Source organism: Gallus gallus, chromosome 5 (genome assembly GCF_016699485.2).
Source record: "Gallus gallus isolate bGalGal1 chromosome 5, bGalGal1.mat.broiler.GRCg7b, whole genome shotgun sequence".
Lineage (NCBI taxonomy): Eukaryota > Metazoa > Chordata > Aves > Galliformes > Phasianidae > Gallus > Gallus gallus.
In genome coordinates this window covers 50,043,881-50,061,368 of record NC_052536.1, presented here as the reverse complement: position 1 = coordinate 50,061,368, position 17,488 = coordinate 50,043,881, and the positions used below count along the sequence as shown (strand labels likewise).

Sequence of the window (17,488 nt, the reverse complement as noted above, 5' to 3'; positions counted from 1 at the left end):
TTTCAAGTCAGCATACGTGGTTGTCTTCCTTAGAAAGGTCACTAATGGTCACTACCTCGTATCAGTCTAAAGGAAGATACGTAGCTTTAACAAACTTAATATTAGCAATCTTCAGTGACGCTGAGATAAAATATATTGTAATGAATTCAGTGCGAATTAAATACCAGCAGTACTGATACCATCCTTGTTTGCTGAATAAATCTGAACTGACTGGAGAGAGTAATTTGCAAGTTTATCAGCCATTATTAATGGAGTTATTTATTGCAGTGATGCTTAAAGGCTAGTTCATGTTTTTTGGATCATGTCACTGTTTTATTAGGATAATAAAATATGGCCTATTCTGTGGTTAAAAATAAGCTCACGGGCTTCACCATGTCCATGAAAAGCTAATTTTCATAGACTGCTTTGATAATAGAATATTTAGAAATATTTGATAGATATTTCATTAAAATCCACAAGTATATGAGAAAATCTTGAGGAAACTTGCGTGTCTCTTAGTTTCTCTACAAAACTGATGTAGGTGAGGTTGTTGTCCAGTGCATGCACTGGAGAGGACTTATTAGAAAACAAAATGCTGCTCCACCAGGTGAAGTTCTGTTAATGTAACAGATGAAGTCTGGTGTGAAATGCAGGCCTTCTCGCTGTGTTATGAAATCCATTTTGTACTCTTTTGATTCCTGCTATTAGCGTTGCCTAACTGTGGAGCTGACCACGTCATGCCAAGGGTTGTCCGTACACAGAATAGAGACAGTGCCTTTTTAGAAGAGTTTGCTTGGTGCTAAATTACAGATCACATTTATTCTATCTGAAACATTCACAATGCTTTAGATCTTGTTTTCAGGGAAGCAGATTCGAAGGCTAATAATTATTATCAAGAATAGGGATTTGAAGAAGCAAACTGATTAGTGCATAAATAGGGGAGTCGCTGGGAGTGCTTCTGTATCATTACTTGCTTTTAGAACTTACCATTCTTAAACATTATCTAAATTAAAAGCTTAGTGTTACCATGCAGTAATTCCTAGCACAGCACAGCTCAGGATATCTTGCCTTTAACTGAATGTGCCAGCCTGGAACACTGGTTAACCTCGGGCTTGTCCGACCCCAGCAAAGTGAGGTTTTTTTTCCTTAAATTGGGAAATATTATTAAGTAATTAAAAATAGCTTTGTGCCGCTTCTCTGAGCATCCTTTCCATCAATTATGGATCCCGTGTCTCACTGATTCTTAAATTATAAGACTTGTAAGTAAATAAATACCATAACGTTTAAATCCTTCAGGTTGTACATTTTTCTTGTAGTTTGGAAGTCTGCCATTAGAATCAATTAAACTCAGAATCATGTAGGAATCTGCAGTGTGTTAAGGAATAGATCCTCGGAGAGCTCTCAGTGTTTTAAGTTTCTGAAAGCAATTTTTAATGAGGGACAGTAATAAAATTTTACTGTGCAATAACAGACAGTGTCCTTTAGAGGTAGATTTGTGTGTCAGAACCAATAATGCCAATGCATAAACTCTGTGACAAATCAAAGGGCAAGTGAGTATATGAACTGGTTATTCAAGAGAGTTGTTTTGAATCTGAATTTTCAACCGCTTTACCTAGATTTCAAGTGGCTCTGTTCTTTGACTTAAATGTAGCTGAGAGGTGTGTGTAACCTTGCTTGTGGGAGAGAGCGGGTGTTTATCGCGATGGGGCAGTAGGATGTTGGAAATGCTGAATTCCTTTCGGGGCTGAGGTTTCACAATGGAGATGAGCTGCACTGACTGTTTCCTGTGACCCCTGGCTGTGGCCGTTTCCTCCTTCCTTGCTCCTCGCTGCTCCTTCCCACCGTATGCTTTGAGCACACTGCACTGCCTTCCTTAGTAACTGATTCCAGGTCACTATAAATGGAAAAACTAATTGCACTCACAGGATGTGGAAGGTATATGTGCGCATATGTATGAATATCCTGCTAAGCTAGTCCATTAAATCAGCTTGTATCGTGGCTGTCATTGTCTGTGCTGGCTCAGGAAGGAGCAGGCTGTTGGGGTGAGAGGCACAGCAGAGGAGGTGGTAGCGAAGTGGCCTCTCCCTGTTTCAGCACTGCCTGATCCTCTTCTCCTGTTGTATTGGGAAGCTGTACCTGAACATCATACAGCACATTTTCTTTTCTGGCTGTTTACCAGTTCAGTAGGACAGTGAAACGAACCTTAAGATCACTGCACTGCAGTAACATTGTGACTGTAGAGATAACAGAGTTTTGCCACTTCTTTTCTGGGAATCCAGTAGTGCTTTATGTATGTTGCCTGGAACAGGAGCAAGTAAGGGACTTAGGATTTCTGGTGAAATATGTGGTGCTGGGGGAATTCCTGAGAAGCAACTGCCAAAAAATTTGTAACCATAGCTAATCAACCAATGTAATGTTTTGGTAGAGGTCACTGATTTGCTATCACTTGTCTTTTTCTTTGCAGTACTGTGTTCCTTCTGGTTTCTGCCCATTCTTTCCTTGTTCTTTAAGACTCATAGCATAATTGAGCCCAGGTCTTCACTGGTTGGAAGTAACCACTGCAGGGGCTGCTGTGCTCCTGTCCACCCTGTTGCCCCTCTCCTGCACTGGCTCTGTGCTTGTCTCATTCCATGCTGAGCCACTTTAGTTTGCTAACTCAGCAGGAAGTTGTTTGCTTTTTTTGTCGAGGTACTTTTCTGACAGCTTAGCGCACGGAAACTGCCTCAGTGCCGGGTCAGAGAGGTGCTGGAGCTGTCACAGGGAAGGGCAGAAATGCAGAGATTGCTGGAAGGGTGTCATCAGTTCTATTGGTTTATGTTGTTGAGATTTTTCAGCCTGAAAGAACTGTGGGGCAGTGAATGAATGTGGTGAGATATGTTTAGAAAACTTCGATGTGTAATTTGTGGCTCAGGTGGCAGAGAGAAGCAACTTCCCAGCTCTTTGAAATCAAAGCAAGAAAACAGTGCAGTGCTTGAGGTCTCTGGCAGGTTCACGTGGGAGAATTCTACTGATCCCAACTCCTGTGGGCTGTCCCCATGCACATAAGCACAATGCATTAACTAGCATCTGAATAAATTCTGCATTGTATTTATCTCTTGGAAGCCCATTTTTGACTCCTTGAGACTGGCAAACCTTTCTCTCCAAAAAAAACAGTGTATATCTATCCAGATTTCTGAGGGTGCGTAGCTGGCAATTGTTGAGAGTTAGTGTTACGTGAGAAAAGGGCTGCATTACTAGTATGGTGAAAAAAGAAATGCTTGCACTGCTCTTTGGTCTTTAAAGGAGAAAAACAGGACAGTCTCAGAGCAGCTGAGATTACCACAGCCATCAATTATGGTCTTACCTAAATAAAAGTGTTACTTTTGATTTCTCAAGCAGGATCAAGTCTTAGTTTAGAGTAACAGGTATGGTTTAAATTGAGATGATATACTATGAATGTATGTTTAAGAAAACCCATTTATAGTCTTTTCTCCTAACACAAATTGTCTAACATGGTTCAAGACAATTGCTGCACCTGTTGGTATTACTATTATTTTCAAGTATCTCAGTTACTTCCTTCGGGGAGGTACTTAAGAAGATGGTATTTGTATGTTTCTGTGGTATGATTAATGCCTGTAAAATCCTTCTCAAACTGTTAGGGTTGGGTTTTATAGAGATAACGTCTTAGTCAGAGTGCGTGCTGTGTGATGGTGTGGTGGTCAGCGTCAAAACTGCTATCTCTTTTAGATACTTAGTCTTATTAGAAACAGCCAAGCAGCATCCTTATCGTTCAGGTTGCTGTTCAGATATGTTGATAGGGAAAGAGGTGAGATTTTCCTGCCGTATATCTAAAAACAGCACATTTTTGGAAGTGTAATAGTTTGGTATGATTCAACAGGCTAACAAATGGGCTCACAAGTGGGTTAGTTACTATTCAGCCCAACTGTTGGGAGTCTGTATGGAAGATATTGAGGTTTTGAAACAGTGTCTTATAAAAATAAACTGTGAAACATCTCTGTGTGCAGTTTCATCTCTGCATGAAGCTCTGAATGTCTCAGCATGTCTGATGCTTCATCCCCTCACTTACTGCTTTGTTGTCCCGAGTTACCTACATTTTGGAAAAAATTAACTGCAAGAAGCATGGCTTTCTGCTGGCAGGAAAAGAGCTGTAATGATTGACCTCTTTTACACTTAATCACGTCAGCATCAATGCAGTCATTTGAAAACCATATTGCCTGGATTGGTGTCTACTAGCCCATGTCACTTAAAAATATTTTCAGTTCTTTCTCTGGCTAGCTTCTTGGAGAACTGTTACTGTTTTACTGTCACTTACTACCACATCACTAAGACCTGGTTTGATGAAGGATACGATGAGGAATCAAAGCTTCGCATGAAAGAGTTGAAGGTCTGTTAATTGCAACCCTTCTCAATTGTGTGCTGTGGCACTTCTGTTACCTTTCTTTTTTGGATGATGGATAGCAGTAGTATTTGCTTCTGTCACACTGGCAGGAGGTGAAGTTGTGAGCTGGGTTTAAGTCAGTTTAATCTCTGAATTATGAACTGCTCTTTTGGACCCCTGAAGTTTGCTGGGTTCAACTTACATACTTATGTTTGGGTTAATTTATATCAGCTAATGTGCTTTTTCTCATTTTTAGCTAAAGATAAATGCTTTGGAATTTTGGTCCTCTTTTCACGTTTACCAACCTCTAGACTTCTAAAGGCCCTTTTTACATCTTCGTTGTTGCTGTTTTTAAACTATGACGTCAGCCAGAAAAAGCATTTTAGGGGATGGATGTGTAAGCTACAGCAACTCAAGTAATTTACTGGACACAAAAATACTATATTGGAAACAGTGTATCTTGCTCTTTTCTAACATCTCACCTAACAAGTATTATCCCCATTTACTGCAGCCCCTCATCTGCAGTTGTAGCACACTGGGAAGGAAGGTCCTCTTGAGGCCACCAAGTGCTATTTGGTTTGTGCTCTCAGAGCTCTGAAGAACTGACAGCAGAAAATTACAAGTAAGCTTGATTTGGAGTGTGCAGGTACTCATCTGTACCCTTTCAGAAGTAGGGGAAAGCTTTTGATCAGCTTTTTCTTACTGTGTCTCAAACTACACATAAATATTTTCAAGCACTGAGGTCTCAGCAGCCTCTTCGCTTCCAGTGCTCAAGGATGAGAACATCCTGATTGTGTCTGAATTGTTTTATAGTCCTTCTGTCTTCTTTTCCCCACCCTAGCTGGAAACCCAGGTTATTCTGCTTTGTTAAATACTGTAGATTTCTTGTGAGGAAAAGGTGTCTTCAAACACAGAAGAGATCACCATAATGTGAGTGTTGAGACAGAGAGAGGCGAAGTGGAATCCTAATTTACTAAGACAAGTAAGTTAGTGAGACCACGAGTGCAGTGTTATGTTTTATTCCTTTTCAGCTCTTGCTGTTCTTTATATTTGTCCGTTACTTCAGTGTATTCTTAGCTGCTCACATCCACTGCTGGTAATCTACAGCTTTATGTTAACTAGCTTTCCATTTTGCGCTTGCTGTAAAAGTTGTGTACGTTCTCTGGAATTTCACTTTTATTTTGTTCTATTTGCTCCATCATCGCATGTGTTGTTCAGAGGCGAGGAGTGTCTTTCTGTTAAGCCTGTGTTTCACTTTCCTATTGAGTAGGAATTGAGTGGGTGCATAGTTTTCTGAATATGAATGTTGTTACACAGGGCAACAAGAGGGATCCTCTTGGATCTCTCACTGTACCTACATTTTTATATGAGGTAATAATTTATGTTAATGGAAAACTTTGTCTTCATTTTGGACACTCAAACCTCTTCATGTTTTTTGGGCAAAACTCCTTGTTTGTTTAATTTAGGATTTTGAGACTGATGATATGAAGCAACCAGATATGGTTGTGTTCTTATCATTCTCTGTCTCTCCTGGATTCAAAGTTACCTACCTAGAAGTAGCAGTTATGAATCAGTCAGCCAGGTAACTGTGCTGGGTCAGATTCTGAATTTGGCAACAATACACTTACAAAGTGTAGGAGAAAAAGAAAGGAGGTACACCATGCTTGTATGGCTCTTGTTATTTATCTGATTTAGCAAGTAACTACAGGTGTTTTCAATTATTTCAAAAGCTGGGAGTGACAGGATAAAAGAAGAGGAAAATTCAGTGATGCTTGTTTTCTAGTTCACGTTCTTCTTTGAAAAGGCCCCGATTACTCACAGTGATGGCATACTTTAGATTTGGACCTTCCCGTGTACTCCTGAAAAAACATCATGTGTATTAAGCCTTTCTATTGCAAGTATGATGTTGATGAGTTTGGGGGATATTTCTGTTGCTGTTCAGAAACATTCAGCCAGTAGCAATAATTGGAAGAGGGGCGCAGTGTGTTAATACAGGCCCAGCTTTGTCTCTCAAATATTTATTCATATGGTAGTTCGTTTTTCTGGCAGATAAAGATACGATCTGTTTTTGGAGAGCAACCAGTTTAGATTTTTTTCACCCTTTGAAAAGCAAAACAACCCTTCTCTTTTAACCAATATCCTGTAGATTGTCTTTTATTTAAAATGTCCTCAGTCCCTCATAGGTTAATGTTTTGTGTTGTTGCATTCTGAATGTCTGAAATGCTTCTACTCATTATATTCCCAGTAAAGCTATCTACGTGACACTTGTTTGCTGAGGAGGAAGGAAGGCTGCACAGGATCAGAGTGTTTGCATTTCTAACAAAATGCGTTAAGGAAGGACAGTGCTGTTTCTGAATGTTGAAGCGGGCTAAATATGGAATCTTATTCGTTTTTTCTTCCTTCTGCTGCTGCGTGTAGAGAAGGGTACTGCTACAGTTTTGTGGATTGCAAATTGAGCTGAGGATCCACTGCTCTTCCCTGCCTGCAGTTAATGTATAAGGTGCTGCGCAGAAAACGTAACACATCTCTGCTGTAAGAGAGATGGGTTAAGTTCTCTTGTGTGTGCTTTTTTGTATTGTTTTGTTTTTTCTCCCCCTGGGTCACTTGCATACTCTTTCTCTTCATTTTCTCTATTAAGGGAATGGATTGGGCTGAGGAATATGCTTTGCTTGTGCAATTGCAGAGTGAGAACTAAGTTGGTGCCATCTTGCTGTCCCCCACTCTGGGTCCTGTATGGTGTTGACAGGAATGATGATAAACACTCCCTGTCCCTTGACACGAAGAGGCAGTCAGAACCACAGTTTACCATTTCGTATTCTCGACTGCTTGAATTACGTCCAGCAAGAAGAAAGAGTTTGCCAAGAATGGAGTAGTACTTATGCCTAAAAATACTACAGTTTAAATGCATAATGGGTTTTGTTGTTTTCTTTAAGCTGATCGGTCTTCTAAAATCATTTCACTGATTTAAGGAGATGTATTGTGGAGAAGTCTCTGGGAGAGGTTGGAATCATTTGTTCTTGGAACTTTTGCTTGTCTCGTTGCCCTCTGCAGCAGAGAAATCACTTGTCTCTTCTGAGACAGACAGAGCCTTATATGTAAACTTATTTAAGATGAATATCTAATGTTTGTCATTATAATATTAAACAAAGATGGCTATTGCACAGTGAGAGGATAGCAGAACTCCCCTACTGCAACCTTGCCTAATTAGGGGAAACTTGATCTCGCCTATCTTGTTCCTGTCACAACTGTGGCCTGTCTTGTTTCTTTGGAACATCTTATCACTGCTCGTCACTGCTGCTTGAATTCATATGCCAGCAGACCAAAAATACTCCATTTAGGTAGCTTTTCACTGTAGCTGTTGCACAGGAACTGTTCTAGGTTTTAGCTCTGCACAATATATTTAATCACTGCTGTAACTGTCCACATGAAGAATATTTTAAGAATGGTTCTTCAGAATATTATAAAAACATCAAAAGAGAAATCCTGGCTACCGGAAAAGACTGGACGTAACTCTAAGAACTGGACAAGGGACAGAGTTATAAAAAAGGTGGGATGACTTTGCTTTCTGTTATTTGCTGTGAAATTAGAATTTAGAAGAAATCACAAAGTGCTGAGCACCGATTTCTTATCGCGGCTCGGAGTGTTTGTAAGTGAAATCTTTCCTTGATGGGTTTCTTTTGTGTAACAAATATCTGAGTGTTTAAAAACCTTGCCTTGTGTAAGCTCAGTTGGAGTTTCTTGGGCAGGGAGGAGGAAGGGTAGGGAATCTTTGCATGCTTGTTTTTATTTGATTGATTCAGCCAGAGTGGGTGTCTGACAGCAAAATAGAGCAGCTCTTAAGTTTTATACCTTCTATGCAGAAACTGAAGATATGTACTTGAAAGAGTTAATTTCTATTCTGTGCAACTTCCACTCTGATGATGGAAGGAGAACTCTGCAGGCTGCCTGTTGAATCCCAAGGGATATGTTCTTCTTTCACTTCTTACGTTTTTGCCAAGCCAGGTAACATTACATCACGGATTGAATGGCTGGTATTCCCTGGGAGCAATCTGTGAAACAATCAGTATTTTGTTAATGGTTTCCCCTCAGTGGAAGAAAGCCGTGGCAGTTTGTTCTCACTGTGCTCTGTGGATAATAAGAGAGGAGTGCTGCTTCCGATTGTAACTTTACATATGGGTGTGAGTCTGTAGCTATCATAGATGTTTGGAAAATGAAACAGTGTAGTTGGGTTGGCCACAAGCTGCCTTTATTAACTGACAAAAGACAAATGTCTCCCCTACAGATCCTTTTTTTTTCTTCACTCAGCATTGTCTTGTGGTATGGATTTACTTATTTATTAGAAAACTTATTAAATGAAAAAGCACAAATATACAGTAGTTAGCTGTAATTAGCTGATGAGATCGATGGAACAGCTGCATAGGAGACGAGCTTTTCTGGAATTCACTGCTTTTTGGATGACTTTGCAGTAGCTGTTAACAAGGTCGAACACAAGAATGTAGAAACATCAGCACCTCCCTTTCCCTAGCCTTGGCCAAAGTGTTGTTAATAATTTGAGAACGCTCCATTCCGTGATACAAATGCTGTGGGACACTTCTGTTGCATGTTGGTTTTGAAGGTGTTAAGTGTTCTTTAAGGACAGGTAACCCCAAACGTTGTGCTTAACTTTGTTCTTCTTCAGCTTTGCCTTGTGTTGCCATGAGTTGTCTTTTAAAGGAAATTGAAGTACTGCTGATCTCAAAATGCAGAAATCTTAAGTAAGACTTCTCCCCATATCTTCTACCTCCCAAGAAAGTTAAAGGCTTCTTTTTCTGTAACATTTTTTAGCTTTCTTCTGGTTCTAATGGAAAGCTGAGATTATTTAATAAAATGATCTCTGAATGTGAGCCACCTTTGGATTAATTTGGTTTTGTTCCTAATTTATTGTAAATTCAGCTGAGTTTACTGCAAATCTTACAGGAACTAGAGTTGTGTTGTGCTTCAGTAACATATCTTCCTTAATGTTTTGGAAAGCAAAATATTTAAGTGTTTTTAAATGTGTTGTTTCTGTCTCTCCAGCTGAGTAAATGAAATAGGCAGTTAATGTTGTAGAACTGTTGTTTCAAGCTGTTCGTGCTTCTAATGTATGATGTATGGTTTATCATGACAGATTGGAAAGATTTAGAGCTCTCAACATGAGCTTGGAGTTGAATGAGATGTGGCTGCAGTACCACAGTGATTCCTCCCTTCCTTTTCACAGGAGCTTTAGGGCCACAGGTCATCCTGTACTGCGTTCCCCACTTAACTCTGAACCATTTGGTTTGGAGGATGCTGGGCTGGAGATGTGAAGAGCAGTGGAAATGTGAGCATCATGCATTTTCAAGGAGTTCCCATGAAGAAGCCCAAACGATTGTTAACATGTTCAGATGTCGCAGGCATTTGCTTGTTTCTTAAATAGATTAGCAACTTATTTTTCTTTTAAGTCAGAACAAAATTGATGTGCCTACTGATCTGTTTTTCCTCCTTCTGCTATAGATAAATTTCACTGAAATTAGGCAGGCAGTAACAAATGAGGTTCGTCTTTCAAAGATTCACAGACAAAAAGTATTGTAAAACAAATTGAGTATCTTCAGCAAAGCCGGCAAATGTCCTACAATGTTCTGTAGAAGTCTTGGAGTTTGCTTCTGTTTATGGTTGATAGATGGCAAGGACTCACGTTCAGTAGTCCTATACCAAATAATAATTTAGCAAGGTGAGAATACTTTCTTTTCTTTGAACTGTCATGACCCCTGTGAGGAGCTTAGGAAGTCTGGCATCAACTGATGAACGCACAGAGCCTTTCAGGTTTCTGTCTTCTGCCTTTAATAGTGGTTGTTTTATGTACTGAACGATAGCACGTGGCCTGGAGTCTTCTAAGCAGTGGGACAACGTGACATTTCAAAGCCTTGCTCTGGAAAAAAATAAAAATCTCTTCATTTGAACTCTGTTAGCTAATGACGAAATGTGCTTGGCAAGAACTTGTTGGCATACCTTAAGTTATCACTGTGCTCTGAAGTCTCTTATGCTGTAACTTGTGCCTTGGCAGTCCTTTTGTGGAATTATTTGCATCAAAGAGCAACAACAAGATCTCTTGCTGTTCCTCCAGATGTAGCAGTTTAGGAATCAAGCCAACAGATAATGATGCAGGGATGTTGAACGCATTCTGTAGCGAGTGCCAAATTACATTTTCCACTATAAAACATCACAAGAGGCATGTTTTATATATTTCTCTAACTTCAGGCTGTGCTCCTTTAGCTCATGATGTTAAATATTGCACTTGGACAGATTTCCTTTTAAATTAAATAGTTCTGTTTGTAGTGCAACCTCTTAGTCCTTTAACTTGTCCCTTTTCGGCTATAGCCATTTTACCTTCTGTAGCCACATGCTTATTGCCCCTCTTTTTAACTAATTGACCAAAATCCCAACTGCTGCTGGCTTTCAAAGGAGCAGTCTGAATCTAAAGGGCAACGTTCCAATGTTGTGACAAACAACAAACAGCTTCTATAAAGATAAAGCCTGCAGAGCTGGCGGAGGTTTAGCACCGTGGCTTCTGGTAGAACAAAGTGGGTTCTGAACATCCATTTGAGTCCATTGGTTGCTCGTGTGTTTATGCAAGTGAGCTTCTAAATTGCTGTTGTTTCATCAGGTTTTGTTTTCCTGGAGCTCTGGAAGCCTTCCAGTGAGCTACTACTATACCTTTCATTATAATCCGCAGACCTGCCTTGCTTAGTTGGGTGTATTTAAATACTTGATGATGGTTGCTCTTTCCTTCCTCCAGCAAAACTGCCGGTTTATTTCTCTGCTGTCCCAGAAGCCCACCTGTGGTTGGAGTAAGGCTTCACGTTTGGAGTCTGCCCTCGGTTGGGTTCGGTTGCCCTTGTCCTTCTGTAGCGTCTTCTCTTTCAGTAACAAAGAGCAATAGTGTTGCAAGCATTGCTTTAGCAAATGAATAGCAAGCAGGTGTAGGTTTTTTGAAATAGTCTAAATCCTGTGGAATGCTGGCTGTCAGAGCTTGTTTCCTGAAGAGGACAAAAGCAACAGTTGTAAAAGTCCTGAGAGAAAACATCTGTGAGGCTTTTTCCCCCCTTCTTCAAGCCGTTGCATGCGTGTGGGCATGACGGAACTGAAGGAAGATCTTAAGATTTCTTTTAATGAATAATAACCACATTTCTATAAGAGAAATCAAACCATTTTTTAAAACGCGATCTCTTGCTTTACCAAAAGAAGGAATTTTATCCTCGGTTGCTCAGTTTCTGGGTGCAAGTCTTGACTGACAAAACTGCTCTTATCTTCTCTCTGTGTTTTCTGTAGTCAGGTTGTCTTGTGCAAATGCCTTCTGGACGTCAAAGTAGGTGTTTGTTTTTCTTCCAGTGATGACAAAACAGAGGATGATGCAGCTAGCTTGTGAGCCTGTGCAGAAAGGGCTTTTGTGCAGTTAGGTCAGATAAATGTTTATGACACATTAAATTTTCAAATTTGTTCAAAGTGGAAAATGTATTCCAAGAAAAATATTAGGTTTTTGTTTTTGAGTACTCTTATGAATGCTTACATTTATCAACAATGAAATGTGTGCATTTAATGCTTCTGAACAGCCTGAAGAAGAGTGATCTGATTTTTTAGCATCAGAGACCTGCTACTGATGTTGTGAACTCTTTTGCAGGTCGTTGGGAAGCACTTATCTTCAGATTTAAAAAGAAAAATATCTGAAGAAGCATGGCATTGGTTTTGCGAGTATGCAGTCTGGTGGAAAGCTTTACTCCTTTTGTATTCTGCAAGTCTGTACTGGTTACGTTGCTTTTGTGCATTGTACCAATGCAGTCAACAGCCATGACTGAGCGCTAAACTTTGGCCTAAACTGTTTGGTACAGATTAGTTGTGAGTAAGGAATAGGAATGTGCTTGATACTTCTATATGAAATATCACGAATACGTTGCAATAAATTCTTCAGGAAATCTACCCTTAAAAAGCGTAGTTTCAATCTAAGGTGAGTAATTATTGGGACAAAGCATGCTGGTGAGTAACCTCTTTGTTAGACTTACTTTAAAGATTCCTCCTGAATATATGAAAGTGGGATGGTTAAATCTTACTGCTTTTCTGAGATTTATGTATCATAATCAACATCAGAGATTTACTTGGGATTTGTTTGCTCCAAAATGTCACAGTAAAAAGAAATTATTCGAGAATACATCTTTATATAGTCTTAATTAAAACCGTCTTGTGTTTATAACTTCATAGTCTGGTTTCTTCCAAAATATAATTGCTTAAAGCTTCCCCTAATAAAGTCTACAGTCTGAAAAAGGGACAGTGTACGTATTGCAAAGAAAATTCAATTCAGTCTTGGTGCTTGAAATGTGCAACTACAATTTCTACAGCTTTAACTAAAGCAAGATTTATGTAGTGGCATGAATTCCGTGCAAGCAAACTTGCTTGACATAATCAATAACTTGTAGCCTTGTAACTTCTCTTTGTCTGAGCGTTTTTTGTGCAGGGTTGTGGATTACTAACTTGTCTCATCACCAAAGAGATGGTTTTTCACCTCTTAACACTTCTCTGATAGCTTAAATCAATTTTCAGAGAGCAGAGTATCAGGAGATATGTGCTTACACTGGAATGTATTAGCTAGGAACACCACTGTGTATTGTATCATCTGAGTTAGTAAATTAACCTGGGCATGAGGCAATTGAGGGATTTTGTCCTAGTTTAGGCTGTGGGATTTAATTCTATTCAAGCACTGGTGTTTTATATCTTGGGGTAGTATAGGGATTATTTGAACAAGATGAATGTATTATCTCTATGAAAATACTTGTCAAAGAATCCAAATACGTAACTATTCTCCATACTTTCAGATACTAGCTGAAGAACAAAAGCATTGGTTTTTGGTTTTATGGGTGGCTGTGGGTGGGTGTTCTTTCTTTCTTTCTTTGTAAGACTGCAGAAGGGTGAGGAAAGGCTTCTGAATGAAGTTGGAAGTTCTTAACTTTCTAGGCAGTTCCAAAACTAAGCCACAGCAGGCTGCATCAGCTGTAGTCTTCTGGTTTTGCGTAGTTCTTGTATGGTTATTTCCCAATGATAAGTAATTGCATCGTACCGGGAGAGTGAAACTGGAGTTGCTAAACTCAAGTAGGAGTGTCTAGGACAGACTGAACAAGCTCATAGGGAACAAAGGATATCAGGCTCATTTTTAAGTTTGTTTCTGTATTTGTAATATGTAAGGCGTGCGTTTGTGGCCTTCTGGGATCTTACTGTGACAGAGGAGTTACGAATGCGTCATTGCTGCAGTGCTCTTGCAGTCTTTGTTTGAGATGAAGTGAGGGTTGAACTGGTCAGCTGGAGGAGTCTAAATAGACAAAACAAGATGCATCTGCCTGATGAGTAGCTTTTTTTTTTTTCCAGCAATTGGTAGCTTGTGTCTATTCTGTCTTGTAACCAGAAGGACAAAGGAAGTTGTCTGTGGAAAACAGGTCTCTTTGTAGGTGCATATGAGCGCAATAAACTGCACAGAAGAAAGCATAAGAACATGTTTTCACTATTTGCAGAGCAGGAGCTGGTGTAAAGGACCACTTCAGCATCAATTACTTAATAATGAGTGAAAAACAATAGGGAAGGAAACTCCATGTCACAGTGGGAAAGGGAAGAGCAATAAATTGTGCTTAACAGGACAGATACAGAAAGATGATGTGGTTAAAGCCATAGGCTTGAAAATAATTTTTACTCATCACAAGTTTAAAAAAAAAAAAAAGGCACACCAGTGAAATTTTGGGAAACTGATAAGTGTGTTTCCCAGTTCAGTTCATGTTCTGAGAGCATTAGCTGGACCAGCTGATAGAAAATGCTGTCTATGCCTTACACAGTGCACAGAAGAACTAGAGATGGGTCTGGGACACAGGACCAAGAAAGTGATTGGCATCAAAGATAAATGTATTACAACTTGTAACGTTGGGTACCTGTTATGATGAATATGAAGTCTCAGGGCTGTGCACCAGCCGTATAGAGCTCAAACTGGTAGCCAGGCATTCACAGGAGTTAACTGGGGATGGTTCAGATTTCGGACTCATCAGTAAGAGATCAGGTCTAGAAAGATAAAATTGCAATCTCTCAGGAAAATGCTTCCTGAAACTTGTGGGCAATGTTATCCAGCTGTGGAAAGAGGAGGTAGGAAACAAGGATAAAGATCTTGTGAATTTATCCCTCTCTTCTCCTTGAGAAACAGAAGTGATTAAATGTAGCTACAGAGAGTGTGATGGGAGAGGAAAACTGGAACTGGAGAAGTGGAGACAGCAGATGAAGAAGAAAGAACATGTGTAACTATTTCTCTCTGTTGGATAGAGATTTCAGTTGAGTAGAAGTTTATCAGTAAGCTGAGAAATGAGTGAGATAACAGAGCAGATTGTGATGTTAGTAGAGTTTACCTGCCATGGAATAGAAGTGAACTGTGAAGGGTTATACTAGAATTGGGTTAGAGAAGGGTAAATAGAAGCAGGAATAAAGCCATTGGTTTGGAAACAGGAATAGCAGAGGAGAGTAGCAGACAGGTGGCATCTATATATTGAGAAGGCAAGTGCAAGATCTGAAGCTCAGTATACATCCTGTGGAAACAAAAAAAAAATAGGACACAGAACTGCTGAGGTGACATAGTTACGAGTTGTGGGTAATTGCATGCTGTTGTGTCCACACATTAAGATTTTTGATGATTGAACTGGATTGCTACTATGATTATGGACTCATTTTTAAGAACATGGGTTTTCACAATTGTTCCCATTTGGAATCTATTTAAAATGAGAAATCAAAGGAATTACCAGTTCTCCTGCATCCTGATCCTTGGGTAAGAACTTTTTATCAAACGAATTTACATCAGTAGGTGTACTGTGTATTTCACAAGTATGCCGTGCTCATGTTTTTCTGCAGCAAATTTCAAGGTTCCATCAATACTTCTTTGTATTTTTTCCTTATGAATTACCTCTGATTATTATTCCATCTCCACCACAACTAAGGAGAGCTATGACTCTGACTTGAAAATCTAATTCATGTTGCAAGATGTTAGTAATTCTCAATATTTTGAGTCTTCCTTTGTTTCAGGCCATCTGTTTCACAGCACAACGTTTCAGTTCCCATGGTGTTACTCCGACAACCTGTTAAAAATAAATAAATCCTTACTTTAACAAGTTTGCTTGGGAGCAGTATGAAAGGAGCTGGCTACAGCACCTTGCCTCCTTGTTAGCAAGCCACCTTTCCTGGCTGTCTTGTAGATGATATTGTGAGTGACATCGTGCTTTGGAGAAAGCAGACTACTAGTACTGTCATCTGAAATCAATCTTGGGTGACAGTGTCTGAGGCTAGGAGATTATTTGAATTAAGCAGTGTAAAGTGAAGTTTTGACCAGGCTTTATGGAGTTTTTCCTTACAACCACAGTCCTGGACTTGTGGGGTAGATGGTTCGAGGAAGCTGTGGAATTTCCATCATGAAAGGTTCTTCAGAACAGGTTAAACAAGCATCTCTGCAGGATAATTTCAGTGTAGTTGATTCTGCCTGAGGCCAAGAGACTGGATCAGATGACCTCTTCAGGTTCCTTGTTTTATGTTCATATAGGACTCTTTCCTCTTAAATACTAGCTAAAATTCCACTAATGGGTTCCGTGTCAGATATGTATTCTGTAACAGGTTCCACATCCACTGAGTTCTGGCTGCCCGTGACTCTTTTCATGTATGGGGAAAAATAACATTGTGAGCTGTAAACAACAGTTGGTTACAGACATCTTCATTATCTGTGGTTGTATCCTATCTGTACTATAGCTCACTTTAATACTACCATTGGAGAAACTCAAGGGTGAGTGCTAGTATATTTACAGCCCTGGGGGGCTGCTCCTTGCATGGAAATGCAGATAATTAGAAAACTTCAGGATAAGTACAAGCTTGGGAGGCTGAGGGAGAGTAAAAATGTGAGCTAAAATAGCCTGAAGGTCCGACGAGGAGACTGAGAGCTGGAAACCTCCAAATTCCTTGGAATTTGTCCCGTGCTTCTGAAGTAGATGGAGTGCTGGGATAGACTGCTCTTGCTCAGTATGTAGCTAATAATGCAGGCCTCCAGTTTGGTACAGGTAATATGTCCCAGAAATGAAGAATCTTACAAATGTGTTAAGATCTATGCAACTTGAAACACAACTCTGGTGAAGTAGAGTAGTGCTCATTTAATGAAGAGCTGCTAAATGCTTAGGTTTAATCTTCGTAGTTCAATATGTGATGCTAAATTTTATTTATTAGAAAGATCTAAGTACTATTTCTGAAGACCAAGTCATTAATTTTCTCATATTATTTAGGGACATCTGTTATCATAGTCACATCTTTGAAATATTGCTTTATCTGTCTTTCATTGCTGTAAATTTACAGTATTGTGACTTGTTTACTGATTGGAAACAGAGGTGTGAGGGAGAGGAGTTGATATAACGTGTAAAAGTATCTGTTTAATTTTGAGCAAGAGCTGAAGGTCAGGTATCTCCTTGAGGTTTTAGTCTGACATAGAAATATCTGCCTCCAAATACAACCTTAACTGCTACTCAAACCAGTCTCATTCAGGGGAAAAAACGAATCTCTTCAGAATCCCTCTATTAGGACTTCTGTTTCTTGGATTTTTATTTTTGTTTTCTTACAAGCCCCACAGCTGTTAAGGACATGCTTCCAACCCTTTGCAGTTAATGCCATGAGGGCCTACAAACCAAATCCATTAAGAACATTATATAAGGCAGAGGTCCTTAGCGAGGGAATGTGTAGAAACATAGAATCACAGAATGTCCTGAGTGGGAAGGGACTCACAAGGATCATCAATTCCAAATTCTGGCTCCACACAGGACCACCCTAAATGGCTGAGAGCATATTCCAAATGCTTCTTGAACTCCAGCAGCTTGAGGCTGTGCCCACTGCCCTGGGAAAATCTCATGTAGCAAATGAATGTGTTATTAATGACCATATCATAATACATGAGAAGCAGGGGAATGGGTGGGTTAAGCTGATATGCACAGTTTTTGAGTGCTTGATGTTGCAGCACAATACATCTACTGAGATGAAGAAGGATGGGAATAGCTCTGGATGTATGTATTTGTGTGCACATTTATTTAAGGAGAA

At 39.7% G+C, this 17,488-nt stretch overlaps 1 protein-coding gene across 13 annotated transcripts in view; it reads left to right on the top strand.

The window, feature by feature from the left end:
- PPP1R13B (protein phosphatase 1 regulatory subunit 13B) overlaps nucleotides 1-17,488 on the top strand; it is a 64,066-nt gene that overhangs the window by 2,981 nt on the left and 43,597 nt on the right. For 4 of the 13 annotated variants that reach the window (XM_040701310.2, XM_040701308.2, XM_040701309.2 and 1 more), the window contains exon 1: nucleotides 7,685-7,904. The exons of the other annotated variants lie outside the window; for them this stretch is intronic. In XM_040701310.2, coding sequence (XP_040557244.1) covers nucleotides 7,782-7,904 — 123 coding nt within the window. In that variant the 5' untranslated portion in view covers nucleotides 7,685-7,781. Of the gene's footprint in view, nucleotides 1-7,684; nucleotides 7,905-17,488 lie in introns of those variants that run through there. 13 annotated transcript variants of the gene reach the window in all.